At 39.3% G+C, this 12,350-nt stretch overlaps 1 protein-coding gene and 1 long non-coding RNA gene across 4 annotated transcripts in view; one reads left to right on the top strand and one right to left on the bottom strand.

Annotated features, from left to right (window-relative positions):
* SPTLC3 (serine palmitoyltransferase long chain base subunit 3) overlaps positions 1 to 10,679 on the bottom strand; it is a 176,120-nt gene extending 165,441 nt beyond the window's left edge. For 2 of the 3 annotated variants that reach the window (XM_017869248.1, XM_017869265.1), the window contains exon 1: positions 10,239 to 10,679. In XM_017869248.1, the coding sequence (XP_017724737.1) occupies positions 10,239 to 10,355 (117 nt within the window). In that variant the 5' untranslated portion in view covers positions 10,356 to 10,679. The remainder of the gene's footprint in view (positions 1 to 10,238) is intronic. The other variant, XM_017869257.1, reaches the window with a different exon arrangement.
* Positions 1 to 12,350, top strand: part of LOC108527815 (uncharacterized) — a 37,416-nt gene that overhangs the window by 2,514 nt on the left and 22,552 nt on the right. The window lies entirely within an intron of this gene.

The following is a 12,350-nucleotide window of genomic DNA, read 5'->3' as shown; positions in this document are numbered from 1 at the left end:
ATGAACACTTTGGGACTTACTATTTTAGATTTGGGTTAGTCAAGGAAACCTAGTATATGTAGCTGGTCACAAGAGTTCCTCAAACCTGCAGAGTCTAGGGTAATTGTTAACATATCAACTCAGGAAAGTGAAGACGGAAGACTCACCTATCACTTTTTGGAAATATAAAGTAAATTAAATCGAGGCGAACCAAATTCTCTGAGCCATTTTTCCTAAACAAATGAGAAAATAGCACTCTACTTAGTACTTCTTAGTCTATTTCCCACACTCTGTTTACCTATAGTTTAGAGGTTACAAATTGGTGTTTTTTAGCCGTGTTTTCTTTAAATCCACATGATTTGAATTTTTAAAAACTAGATGCCAACCTTTAGAAATCATGAGACCTCCTTTCCTCAATTTGGATTTCCAGCTTCTTTTAAAAGTTGGAAAAACTATCAAGATGGAGTCTGTTCTCTCTCATGGAAACACCAGGCCTTGTTCAGTTAAACCCATTCTTATAACCTCCTACTGTACTACACAAGGCCCTGCTAGCTCATTTAGGCATTTGCAATCTCAACCTGCACTGTGCTCAGATGATCTTAAATGTGTCAAAACTCTTCAGGAGAGCAGGATTCAGATGGCACTGTGATAGATAGATGAAGGAGATTGTGGAGGATAATTTTGAATATTTCTCTGAGGTATGCTTATAGTGTTTTTCCCCCAAAATAGTTAATTTGAACTCCAAATCACCTGGAAAAGATTTCTAATATGGTGGCGGTAGATCTTTCTGTCGTAAATTTATAGATTGTTATACCTTAGAATTCCAGTAAAACTACCTTAGTACAGACCAACTGAGACAAAGGTAGCCATACTTAGTAAAAACATTAAGTATATTTCAAAATCAGCATAGTTGATTTCTTGCAATTCATTGGGTTAATATCAATTTACCTCAACAGTGAGAGAAAATTTTTCCAGGAAGCTTTAACAAATAGATAAAATTAATTTATAATTGGCAGATATTAAAAATACTTAAAATATGTTAATTAAGCCAATGAAACACCTGAGCACACACACTTTATTGAGTCAACTCTTTCTTCATAGACAATGTAATACATTACAGACCTCCTAAGGGTTAATAATTACACTTCAGATTTGGCAATTTTCAAATGGGTGTGTTTTTGCATTGGTGATATTTAGATTCATTGTGTTTCACTTTTACAGTCAGACACTCATCTCTGGTTAAGGGCTTAACCATACAGTCCTTTTGCCAGACAAAACAGAAATTTATAAATTATTAAAATGCATCTTTGCCAATGATTAATAGCAAATGCATGGTCAAAGCAAACTCTTTAAATGTAAATATAAATTCAAGCACTGAAAATGGTTCTGAGATTGCACAATGACTTTTCCAGTCATTTTAAGGAAATATAATATCCATGTATTCAGTTTTTATTGCTGCTTAATAAGCCACCAGCAAACTTAAAACAGCAATTATTTATTTGCTCAAGAATCTTTAATTTGGGAGAGCCCAACAGGGACAACTTGTCTATGATCCATGCAGTATCAATTGGAGCAAACACACCCTGGAGTTGGAGGATTCACTTCCGAGATAACTCGCTCACACAGTTTAGAAGTTGGTACTGCATCTCAGCTAGAAAGAGAGCAAGCATACTGGGTTTCTCTCTTTGAGCTTCTTCTTGGGCTGCTTGGGCTTCCTTAAAGCATGGATTCCAAGAACGGGTGCTCTACAAGGACTGGGTTCAAGCTGCTAGGCTTCTTGTAACTGACTCTCAGGAGTCCCAGATTGTCCCTTCCATCACATTTTTGGTCAAGTAAGTCATTAGGTCTAGCCCAGGTTCAAGTGGATTAGAATTAGATTCTACCTCTCAATGTGAAATGCCCCAAAGAATTTATAACTATATTTCATCTAAGGCAGGAGTGTCCAATCATTTGGCTTTCCACATTGGAAGAAGAATTGTCTTGAGCTGCACATAAAATACACTAACACTAATGATAGCTGATGAACTAAAAAATCACAAGAAAAAGATCTCATAATGTTTTAAGAAATTTATGAATCTGTGTTGGTCTGCATTCAAAGATGTCCTGGGCCAAATGCAGCCTGCAGGCCGCATGTCGACAAGCTTGATCTACTGCATCATGTCTAAGATATCAGTATTGCCAGAAAATATTGTACTAAATGAAGTTTCTATTCAGGGAGGCCACATACTCTTGAAAAAAGCTCCTGAAAGCCAGACTATCTCTCGAGCTCCAACTGGGGCTAAGTGTGAGTCCGCATGACTCAGAGTCACATGAGTTCAATTTTCTTTAGCTTAGAGTTGTTCAAAGTGAGGCATGGGGGTGGCTGGTTCACTAATGTGGTATGTCTGTGAGTGAATAACATCACCTATTGAAAGCTCAGATATGTGAAAGTTTGTGTCATTTGTGATGAGCTAAAATTTTTATTAAGAATGAAAAATCAGGAAAGCAAAACAACTCAACATTCTTTTAACTTACACTGACTCTGCTCTTTAAGGCTGAGTCCATTGGCCCCTTCTCTCTGGAAGTGGGTATGAATCCCACGCCTAACATTATCTTGTGTTTACAGGCGAAGTGTGGACTAACGGATAGGAACTTAGGTTCTAGGATTGGATAAACTTGATTTCCATACCTAGTTTTGACACTTATAAGTTGGTGACCTTGGTTGAGTTACTAAAGCTTTCTGTTTCCTCACCTATAAAATGGGTCCAAAAATAATACCTCATAGGAATGTTGTGAGATGATTAACATAAAGTACTGGGAATGCCTGGCACTTTGAAGAACTCAAGATACGTTAAAGATTATTATAATTATTATGTTCTTGATTACCTCCCAAATATTCAACTATAGGCCAATACGCATCAGGTATTGGAGCTTAATGTCTTTCAATATCTTTAGTCACAGTGAAAGCATAAACACCTTTCTTTCTAAAAGTATATTATTGATACCTTAGACAATAGGTATTATGTTCAGTTGTTAAATAAAGCTCTCTAAGCCTATTATAGAAAGTAGATAATATCATGAGGTCTTGGACCGTTGTTGAAGTAAGAAGTTAGGATAAGGTGGATAGTCTAGAGTTTATGTCCCAGTTTTGTTCTAGCTGTGTGACCTTGGGGGGAGTTATTTATGTTTTCAGAGCATCAGTTTCCTCACCTATATGAATGTGGCTAATAATATCCACTTTGCATTACTGATATAAGAATTAAATGAGGCCAATTAGGTAGAAGGACCTGGCATGTAGCACCCACCAACAATTGGTTTATTAGCTTTACCATTATTATTAAACTGATCAAAATAACTAGATTATTCAAACTAAGTTTTAACTTGATTTTGCACTTAATGCACATAAACTGAGAAAATGGACTTTTCTTTCTTTTCTCATGGAAATTGATTCTAGCATATTCCTTTCCTTCACTTTCCTGACTTCTCTTCCCTTCTTTCTCTTCCTTTCCTTACCTTTTGTATTTCAAATTGTATTTCCCTCTACATAGCTGTTGTCCATTCTTTTCTCTCTGGTGTGTGGGCTCTTTTTATATTCATTTCTAAAAGTTATTTATAGTATCAGAAAATTGCATTTTATGATACAAATTGTAAACATTTTCCTGGTCTGTAATTTGCCTTTTGGTTATTTCACGGTGTTATTTTTGTTTTGTTTTTGCCATGCAGAAATAAATATTTGATTTTTCTGTAGTCAGATTGTTGACCTCTTATTTTATGGCTCCTGGGTATTATTTCACAGTTATAAAGACTTTTCCCATGTAAATATTGTTTTAAAATTGATATTTTCTTGAACTTTAATAGATTAACAATTACCTATAATATTTATCTATCTGTTCATGTACTAACAGGAAACAATTATAATTCCTTTGGTGCCCAACATGATTCACTAGTTGGTAGTGCTAGTCACCCCTCATTATTATTATCATAGTCTTTCCAATTATTCTTGCTTATTAATTTTCCACATAAACTTCAAAGTCATTTGTCTGGCTCAAAAATATGTTGATTTATTTATTGGACTTGCACAGAAACTTATAGGTTAACTTAAGTAGAATTAATGCATTTTTTTATCCTGAGTCTTCCTCTACATGTGTTGTATGTCTTTCCACTTATTTTCAGTTTCCTTTCATGTCCCTCAGTAGCATTTTCATGCTCCCTTCCAATTGATTTTCATTTTATTTAAATCTATTTCCAGGTCCTTCATGTTTTTGGTGCTACTGTAAAGGAGTTTTTACTTCAGATATGCTTTCCAATTGATTTTTATGCATTACCCTTTATGATGTTTCTTGCCATATTAAGTTTTAGATTTTTTTATATAGTTAAAATTTGCTAAGCTGTTAATGGTTTCTGGTTTTTCATCTTGCTTGAGTGTAAAGGGAGCAAATTATGGCAATAATATTTACCCTTGATATATCCCTTTTCTCCTTTGCCAAACACAGTGGGTAAGCTCTGTTTATGTTGCTTAACAACCTAATCCTGTCTTCTATGATGATTAGCCCATTAGGTCAGGGTTAATTCATAAACCATGCTCTAAAAGTCACCATAAGTAAAGCTTACACAGTTTGGGAGAAATGTATCTGATCATGCTAATTCCCTTCTCAAATCTCCATCACTTGCACATATAAATGGTTATAAAAGACACTCTTGGTGCGTCCAGACCTTCTTCCATTCTGGTGATTTCTTACTGCAAGCCCCTGTAGCTCAGCTTGAGGGTTTTCTCTGCCATAGGAGTGTGCTCAGCCCATGTGTGGAAAGTCTACAAGTGCTGAGCATCCCTCAACTGATGATGGACAGGAATTGGTTGACATTTATCTTTTTTTTTTTTTTTTTTGTAATTTAGACAGCTTTGAGATGGGTTGTACACCATCTCCCAGATGTCCCCGACAAGTCTGAGTCCCAGTTGCCAACAATGGTAACTTGTTCATGAGTGTATTGGCTTCCTTCCCTTCTGTGCCTCACTTCACTATTTTTCCTCTGTGCTTCCTGGGTTCACCTCCCTAATAAATTTCTTGCACTCAACTCTTTATCTCTGGGTCTGTTTCTTGGGGAATGTAAACTAAGACAAAGGCATTTTACAGTCTTTTCCCACCTGGTTCTCTCCATTAAGCACCCTGAACCTCCTACCATGAACTCATCTTTCATTGACCAAAGACATAATGATCTGATATTTTATATCCTTCTAACAGCCTTTCCCTCTGCTGGAATGCCTTTCTGTGCCTATACGCCTGGCTACTCTGCTTTCAAGACTTGGGTCAAATGTCTCTCTGAAGAAAGTTGTCTTCCCAGCATAGGTCAGTTACACATTGTTCTGTGTTCCCATGCAAGGTCCATATATTTCTATTGTGATGGACTATTTCCAAAGATGGTCACAATAATCTCTCCAATCCCTTGCAACCTTTTTCAATGTGACTTTGCAGGTTCTCTCATGAAAAAAACAGCACCTGTTTCTCCTCTCCTTGCATCTTAGCTGGACTATGACTGGCTTTGTCTGCAGAATGTAGCAGAAATGTCCCTAGAACATAAAAGAGGTCTTGTAGTTTCTATTTTTACTCTCTTAGAAGCCAGTCATCCTGTAAAAAAGCCTGGGCTACTCGGCAGAATAATGAGACCACATGCAGAGTGTGTCCTGGTGAAGTAGACACAAGGTGCTTTGGACAACAGCTGGTACCAAGGTCTGGGACATGTGAATGGGGTCATCTTGGATGCTCAGGCAAGTTGATCTGCAGCAGACACCACATGGAGCAGAGAAGGGCAATCCCTAGCAGCCCCTGCCTGAATCAAAAACAATCCAATAGTTGTTGTTTCAAGCCATTGGGTTTTGGATTCACTGTTACACAGGAATAGATAACCACAGCATTTATTATAGTACTTACCATTAAATACTATAATTGCTTGTCTTTCTTTCCTACTTAGACTCTGAGCTATTTATAAATGGAGGGAGAATATTTTCATCTTAATGGCTGCAGCATGTGACACACAAGAATGTTTTTAAAATGATGAGCCCATGAAAACATGGTTATTCCTTGAGGAGTTCATGCAGAAACCTTGTCACATTGGGGATTGTTTTAAGGAAACAGGAGCCAAGAAACCAAGGCATTAGAAAATGAATACCAAAGAGTAGGATGAAGATTCAGAGCAGTTGAAAGGAATTTCTAAAACTTTTAGTGTATGAGTTCTCCTAGTAATTGGTGAGAATATTGACCTCTATTTCAATCGGGGGTAGCCTAGGTGAGCCCCACAGACCCTGTACTTACCACGGCTGTCAGGCAGCTACCACTGTTTGCAATTAAACTTTTAATCAGTCATGGCTCTTGTTCTCTAGAATAAGTTTATACTACAGCAGAAGAGTAGCTTCAGGATATTGCAGGCTTCAAGAGGATATAGAAAGGTGGGGAGAACAGAAGTTCAGCTTAAATGGTTCTAAAACTGGAAATGATTTCCATAGTGATGTGGCTTAATCCTTTCTCTTCTTCCAGCATCTGCTGAGCACCACCTCAGCTACAGCACTGCCTCTCACTGTCTGCGATGAAGGCTCACTGAATTGAGAAAAGTTTCTCAAGTCATATGACCTGTTGTGCCTCACAGCTTCCTGGAATGCTTTGTGACCTTTCTTATGCCCTTTACTAACAACTCCTACATTCATCTCTGGAGTTCTTTTCCTGTCTTTTCCTCTTTGGCCCCAGGAATAAGTTCCCTATTTTATCTGCAATTATAATGTCTCAAGGTTCAATTTGAGTCTTCCCTGCTCTGAGAAGCTGTCACCGACCACACCAACCTGTGACTTCCTAGAACACACTGAAAAAGGAACTGGCTTTGAAGCAACATGGATTTGGGTTCAAATCCTGGCCATGCTGATTGTAATTCTTCAGAAGTTGCTTAGTGATTTTTCTTTCCCCATCTGTATAATGGACAGTGTACTACCACTTCACAGGAGATGCCTACCTAAAGTGCTTAGCCCTTCCTGATATGTAGCAGAACATTGATATTTATTATTATTTTTGCTCTTCTCCAACTTCCAGTACTATCTATTTAGTACTCAAGTTATGTCTGCTTTTGTCCTCAAGTTATGTCTGCTTTATGACAGCTCTTATCCTTGCACTAGCATTTAACTTTGATGTGATTTTTTTAATGTTGATATAAGCCTTCTCCTAATACATAAGTTGTAAGCTTCTTATTTATCTTTATATGTCCTAAGAATAACAGATGCTTAATAAATATTGGTGAAAAAAAAAGCAACCACGTGTTAGGGCTCATTACCTATACCTGGTAATATGCCAGCATTCAGGTCAAGAACTCAATAAACCTTGAATTAGAGTAACTCTAATCTTCAAACGTTTTTGTTTTCCTGGAAAGGGATGATTAGGAAAACTTTACAATTTTTTTTTTCATCCCGCAGGTTTAGTTTAAGAGAAGAAAATGCAGACCCTATCCTCTTAAGAAACTACTTATGGGAAAATGCAATGGAGACATAAGGTCTACCTTTGTGGGTTTTGGTTTTCCTAATAAAAGTTTATGGCCAGGTCGAAAATAATTGCTGGGAATTAAAAAGCAATTATGTGGATAATAGTTGCAAAGTAATTATATAGAATTAAGTAAGGAATAGGAAATTCCTATTCATTAGGAAAAATTTTGATTCAATAAAAATTATAAGAAATATTAAGTTCATAGATTAAGACGGTAAGCACCCATCTGTCTGTAGTGTGGATATGCTCATAAGGAGGGAGAACAAATCCTCTAGTACGGTAGTCTTCCATTAGAAGTAAAAGGTAGGAGGCCATATTGGGAATAAACAAGTAAATGGACTTAATCAGTGATGAAAACCAGTTTTTGTGCATTCTCAGAACATATGAGGTTTAAAGAAAAAAAAAAAAAAAAACAGGAAAAATAGTCAAACTCCATAAAAGCTCCAGAAAGGAACTCTAGAAGGTTGCTAGAATGGAAAGGCTCTGGTCCTTGCCAGCTTTGAGACTGAGGCAGCAAACCTGCATGCTGGAGCAGGGATGGCAGCCTATGCTGGACCAGAGGGAAAGAGGACTCCTGAGCACTGCCTAATAGTAATTTTCATATTGTTTGTTATGCCAGGGAACTCTTTGTCAACAGAATCTTGTAGGATCCTCTGATGTATAAAAGAGATAATGGTGTTGCTGTGTGGCTGCAAATAAGTGGGAAGAGAAAGGGTGGGAGGATCATTGGAGGGGCTGGTAGGATCTTAGATGCTGCAGCAGAGGACCTTAGGCCAGGCAGAAAGTGTTTGGGAGACCAGCAGCCTAGGATTCTGTAAGCCTTTGCAGACTGCTTCTATCCACAGGCAAGGCTTTTGGTCTAGACCTAGTTTGTTAAAGGGCCCCAAGGATCAAAACTAGTGGCAAAGGACCATGAGAGTAAAGACAACTTTGTTCCCATCATGGAGGGGACGATAAGCTCTCATTTGCTCTTTTACACTATGATCTCAGCCGGGGTTTTTTTGTTTGTTTTCCTGAAAAATATTTTTCAAGCCATAAGTGAGGCTCTCAATGAAAGCCAATTGTAGCTTAGTGACACCTAAATGTGTCTGAGACAAGAGGCTCTGGAAAGCCCTTCATGAAGGCAACAGCAGCACTGATGTGTTCGACTATTCTTAGGGAAGCCTCAGTGTCCAAGTATATTTAGAGTCTTGCAGCTGCACTTCATAATGAACCTTTAGAATTCTGGACTTTATCCTTACTTAGGAGTGGTTTTAACTATCTAAGTTTCTAATCTCATACCTCGAATGTGATTATAAAACCAAGATAAAATAAACAAAAGGGAGAAAAGTTACGAGAGAATCTCTTCCCAGATGAGATCCCTCAGGGTCAGAATGATCAAAAGGGTAAGTAGGTGAATAGCCTGTGAGTTACAGGCATTCTAGAGGCAAGGATCATCTTGAGTAGTGGCCTGAATTGATATTTAGTGATGCATAAGTGGTGGATATTACTGCAATTTCCTTCACGCAACTGACAGGAGTTGAGCACCTTCTCTTCATGTTGCTCCAGGTTTCAGATCCTCAGCTGGGACAGGCCAGTTTTGAGGTTTCAGACAGACATTTCCCAGGATTGGATAGTGCCTTTTGTTAAGAGGGGAATGCTTTTGGGGACCACAGCCTGTTTACACACAACTCAGGCTCCAGAGCTCCTTTAGCCTCTTCCAACTGCACACATGAATGTAATTCACTGAGTGGAGGACTGGCCCCAGCTAGACCCACCTGGCCTGTGATCTTAGAACAATCTGCCTTTCCTGTGGGTGGATACTTGCTCTCCGGATGACCAAATGATGGAAGATTGCATGAGACTCCCTGTGCCACTTCTCTTTCCCAATAGGAGGCTACCTGTTTGACTACTTGGGCTTGCTCCTGGGGCAGATGAGCTCACCCCTGCTGCTCAGAGCAGAGTGACATGGGGTGTCCTGTGGGGAGTGGGGAACTGCCTTACATAAGGACCTCACAGACCCAGGCTCTCTCTTAAAATAAGCCGACAACTTTCCTTGAGTTCCTCCTGCCTAGTATACTCTGCAAACATCCTGGTGCAATAAAAGAAAAAAAAAAAAAGGGCCAAGTTGGTAAATACTTACAAGTTTGTTTTACAGATGCTGTTCTGTTTTCTGAGTGCAGTGTGTCACAATGAGCCATGCTTTCTGAAGTGTTTGGAAAAGAATGTCTGTGACGTCACATTTCAAAGAAATACTGTAGCCTCAAATCAAGTAGTGAGCTACTATAACAATGCTCCACTAAACACCAATAATAACTCGCCTTTCAAAGAGAGACGCATTTCTCATGGACCTGGGAAGAATGCCATCTCCACCACATAATGTCAGCAAAATGTACTTTCACTTCCTCTTTTTCTTCTGAAGCATAATAGTTGTAGCAGGTCTCTTGGACTAAAACATACGCAAAGAGTTGGAGCCTTCATAATTCTTCCCTCCCCGCAAAATGCTTGAGACAAAAGTCTAGTAGGTACATTTGTATTTTAGGGAGCCTAAAGCTGTGTGAGTGTCTGTGTGCATCCTCTTTTGCATTCAGAAGACATTTTCTCCTTAATCCACACCTAAACTTTTTGGTAGCCAAGCACTTTCTATTAACAGAATCAACAGTCAAAACACATAAAAACACTTCATAAGATGAACTTTAAGTTAGGGCAGTCCCAAATATCTTCACAGAGAAATATTGAAATGTTCAGGTAATTCAGAGAAGAGTAGGGGAGAGTGCCTCTTACCTGGGCTTCTTTCACTATTCCATTCTTTGTGCAGTTTCTGCCTTGCAAGCCATTGCTCTGTTTCTTGTGATTGTGAAGTTTCCCGTTGCAAACAGTACCACCTCCAGGGTTAGCCATGAGTGTGAAGTGACAGAGCCCGGGACAGGTTTTCCTTCAGAGGTCTCTGCAAGCTTTAGTTTTTAGTCTGTGAGGGGATGAGATAAAGCTCTTTGGGGCTGAGCCCTTAAAGGAATCTTACCAATCAGGCTTTTCCAGAAGAAGAGCAACAGCCTATCTTTTTGCCAGATCGTTGAAACTAAAACAAACAGTTACCTTTATACTTCTCAACTCCAGTCAAAATGTGAACTCCATGGCAACAAACCTGCTTCCAAAACTATAAAGGAGATTGTCCATGCTGGCTCCTCCTGGGGACTGAGGGAACCTGGGGACTGAACAACCCAGTGGCAAAGTGTAAGGAGGCGGGCTGGGAGGTGGAGAGTCTTTTAAAGACACACACACACAGCACACTCACAGAGTCTTCTAAGTACACTGAGTTCTGAGTTAACCTCTTTTACCCACCCCCTCTCTCCCGCATGTAATTGTGGTTTTTGGTTGTAAACCAAGCTCAAAAGTTAATATTTCTTTTTGCTATAAAATAACATTCAAAGGTGGTTGCCAGGGGCTGGAGGGATGAGGGAAAGGGAAGTTATTGTTTAATGAGTACAGAGTTTCAGTTGGAGCAGATGAAAAAGGTATAGTGATGGATCACTGCACAACAAGTTGAATGTACCTAATGCCACTAAACTGTACACTTAAAAATGACTAAAATGGTAAATTTCATATGATGTATACATTTCCATAATTTACAAATGATTTGAAAAGATTTTTAAAAAGCTAGTATTCAAAACCTACCTATGTTAAAATCAGTACTATAATAAGGGGGTACCGACTCATCGAGAATTCCAGTAAGACAGATGTTGGGGAGACAGAATATTTGGTGACTGCATTGTCTTTACCTCGTGACCTTGGGGGAGGCATTTACCCACTTTACACCTCAGTTTTTCCACCTATAAAATATCTGCTGAGGTGGAACGAAAATTATGACGTAGCTCGGGTTTGCTACCAATGCAGGTGTGAGGTGGTTGGTGACTGCTGGGTCCCAGTCCTGAAACACATCTGGTTTACTCATTAACTCTTATTCTCTCAATGCATGAATCTTCAAAGCTCTTTCTTCCTATCATCATCAGATGGCATGGTGACATGATTTGTTGGAGAGTCATTACAACCTGTTGAGTCTTCCCAAGCCCACCCTTGTGGTTTTCCTGAGTCAAGACTTCTTTAGCATCAGACTCTAAGAAAAGAAACCAATTTGACTGGGTGTGGTGGCTCACACCTGTAATCCCAGCACTTTGGGAGGCCAAGGCGGGCAGATCATGAGGTCAGGAGATCGAGACCATCCTGACTAACATGGTGAAACCCCGTCTCTACTAAAATACAAAAAACTAGCCGGGCGAGGTGGCGGGCGCCTGTAGTCCCAGCTACTCGGGAGGCTGAGGCAGGAGAATAGCATGAACCTGGGAGGCAGAGTTTGCAGTGAGCTGAGATCGTGCCGCTGCACTCTAGCCTGGGTGACAGAGCGATACTCCATCTAAAAAAAGAAAAAAAAGAAACCAATTTATTGGTGTAGTAGACAAAAACAAACAATCAAACACACACACACAAACAAAAAAACAGAAATGGCCCCTGTTTCCAGAGCCTCATGTCCTGTACCTCAGCTCCCTTGGACAGGGTTCAGTTCTACCCCAGAATAATGAGGCTTTTGGAGGTGGACATGCTAATGCTTCTAACCATGATTTGCATAGGAGGGTACCTGCCTTTCCCATCCCAAGGAATGCTGGAGGAATAAGATAAGGCCTGAGGCTAAGGGAAGAGATGGAGTTAATACCAAGTGTGTTCAGCCCAGTTTGTGTCTCAAGTTCAAACATTTGATCGTATTTCTCTCAACCTTTACCATCAAAGTAGAAGTAGACTTTTACTGGTCTCTCCCTTCCATGGCTGTTTCACTGGATTTGGGGGCTAAACTCTTGTAGGTTTATTTTCTTCCAAGATTTAGGAAATGGAGAGATGAAGAGG

This window comes from Rhinopithecus bieti, unplaced genomic scaffold (assembly GCF_001698545.2).
Source record: "Rhinopithecus bieti isolate Rb0 unplaced genomic scaffold, ASM169854v2 scaffold_8, whole genome shotgun sequence".
Taxonomy (NCBI): domain Eukaryota; kingdom Metazoa; phylum Chordata; class Mammalia; order Primates; family Cercopithecidae; genus Rhinopithecus; species Rhinopithecus bieti.
This window is presented reverse-complemented; position numbering and strand designations above follow the sequence as displayed.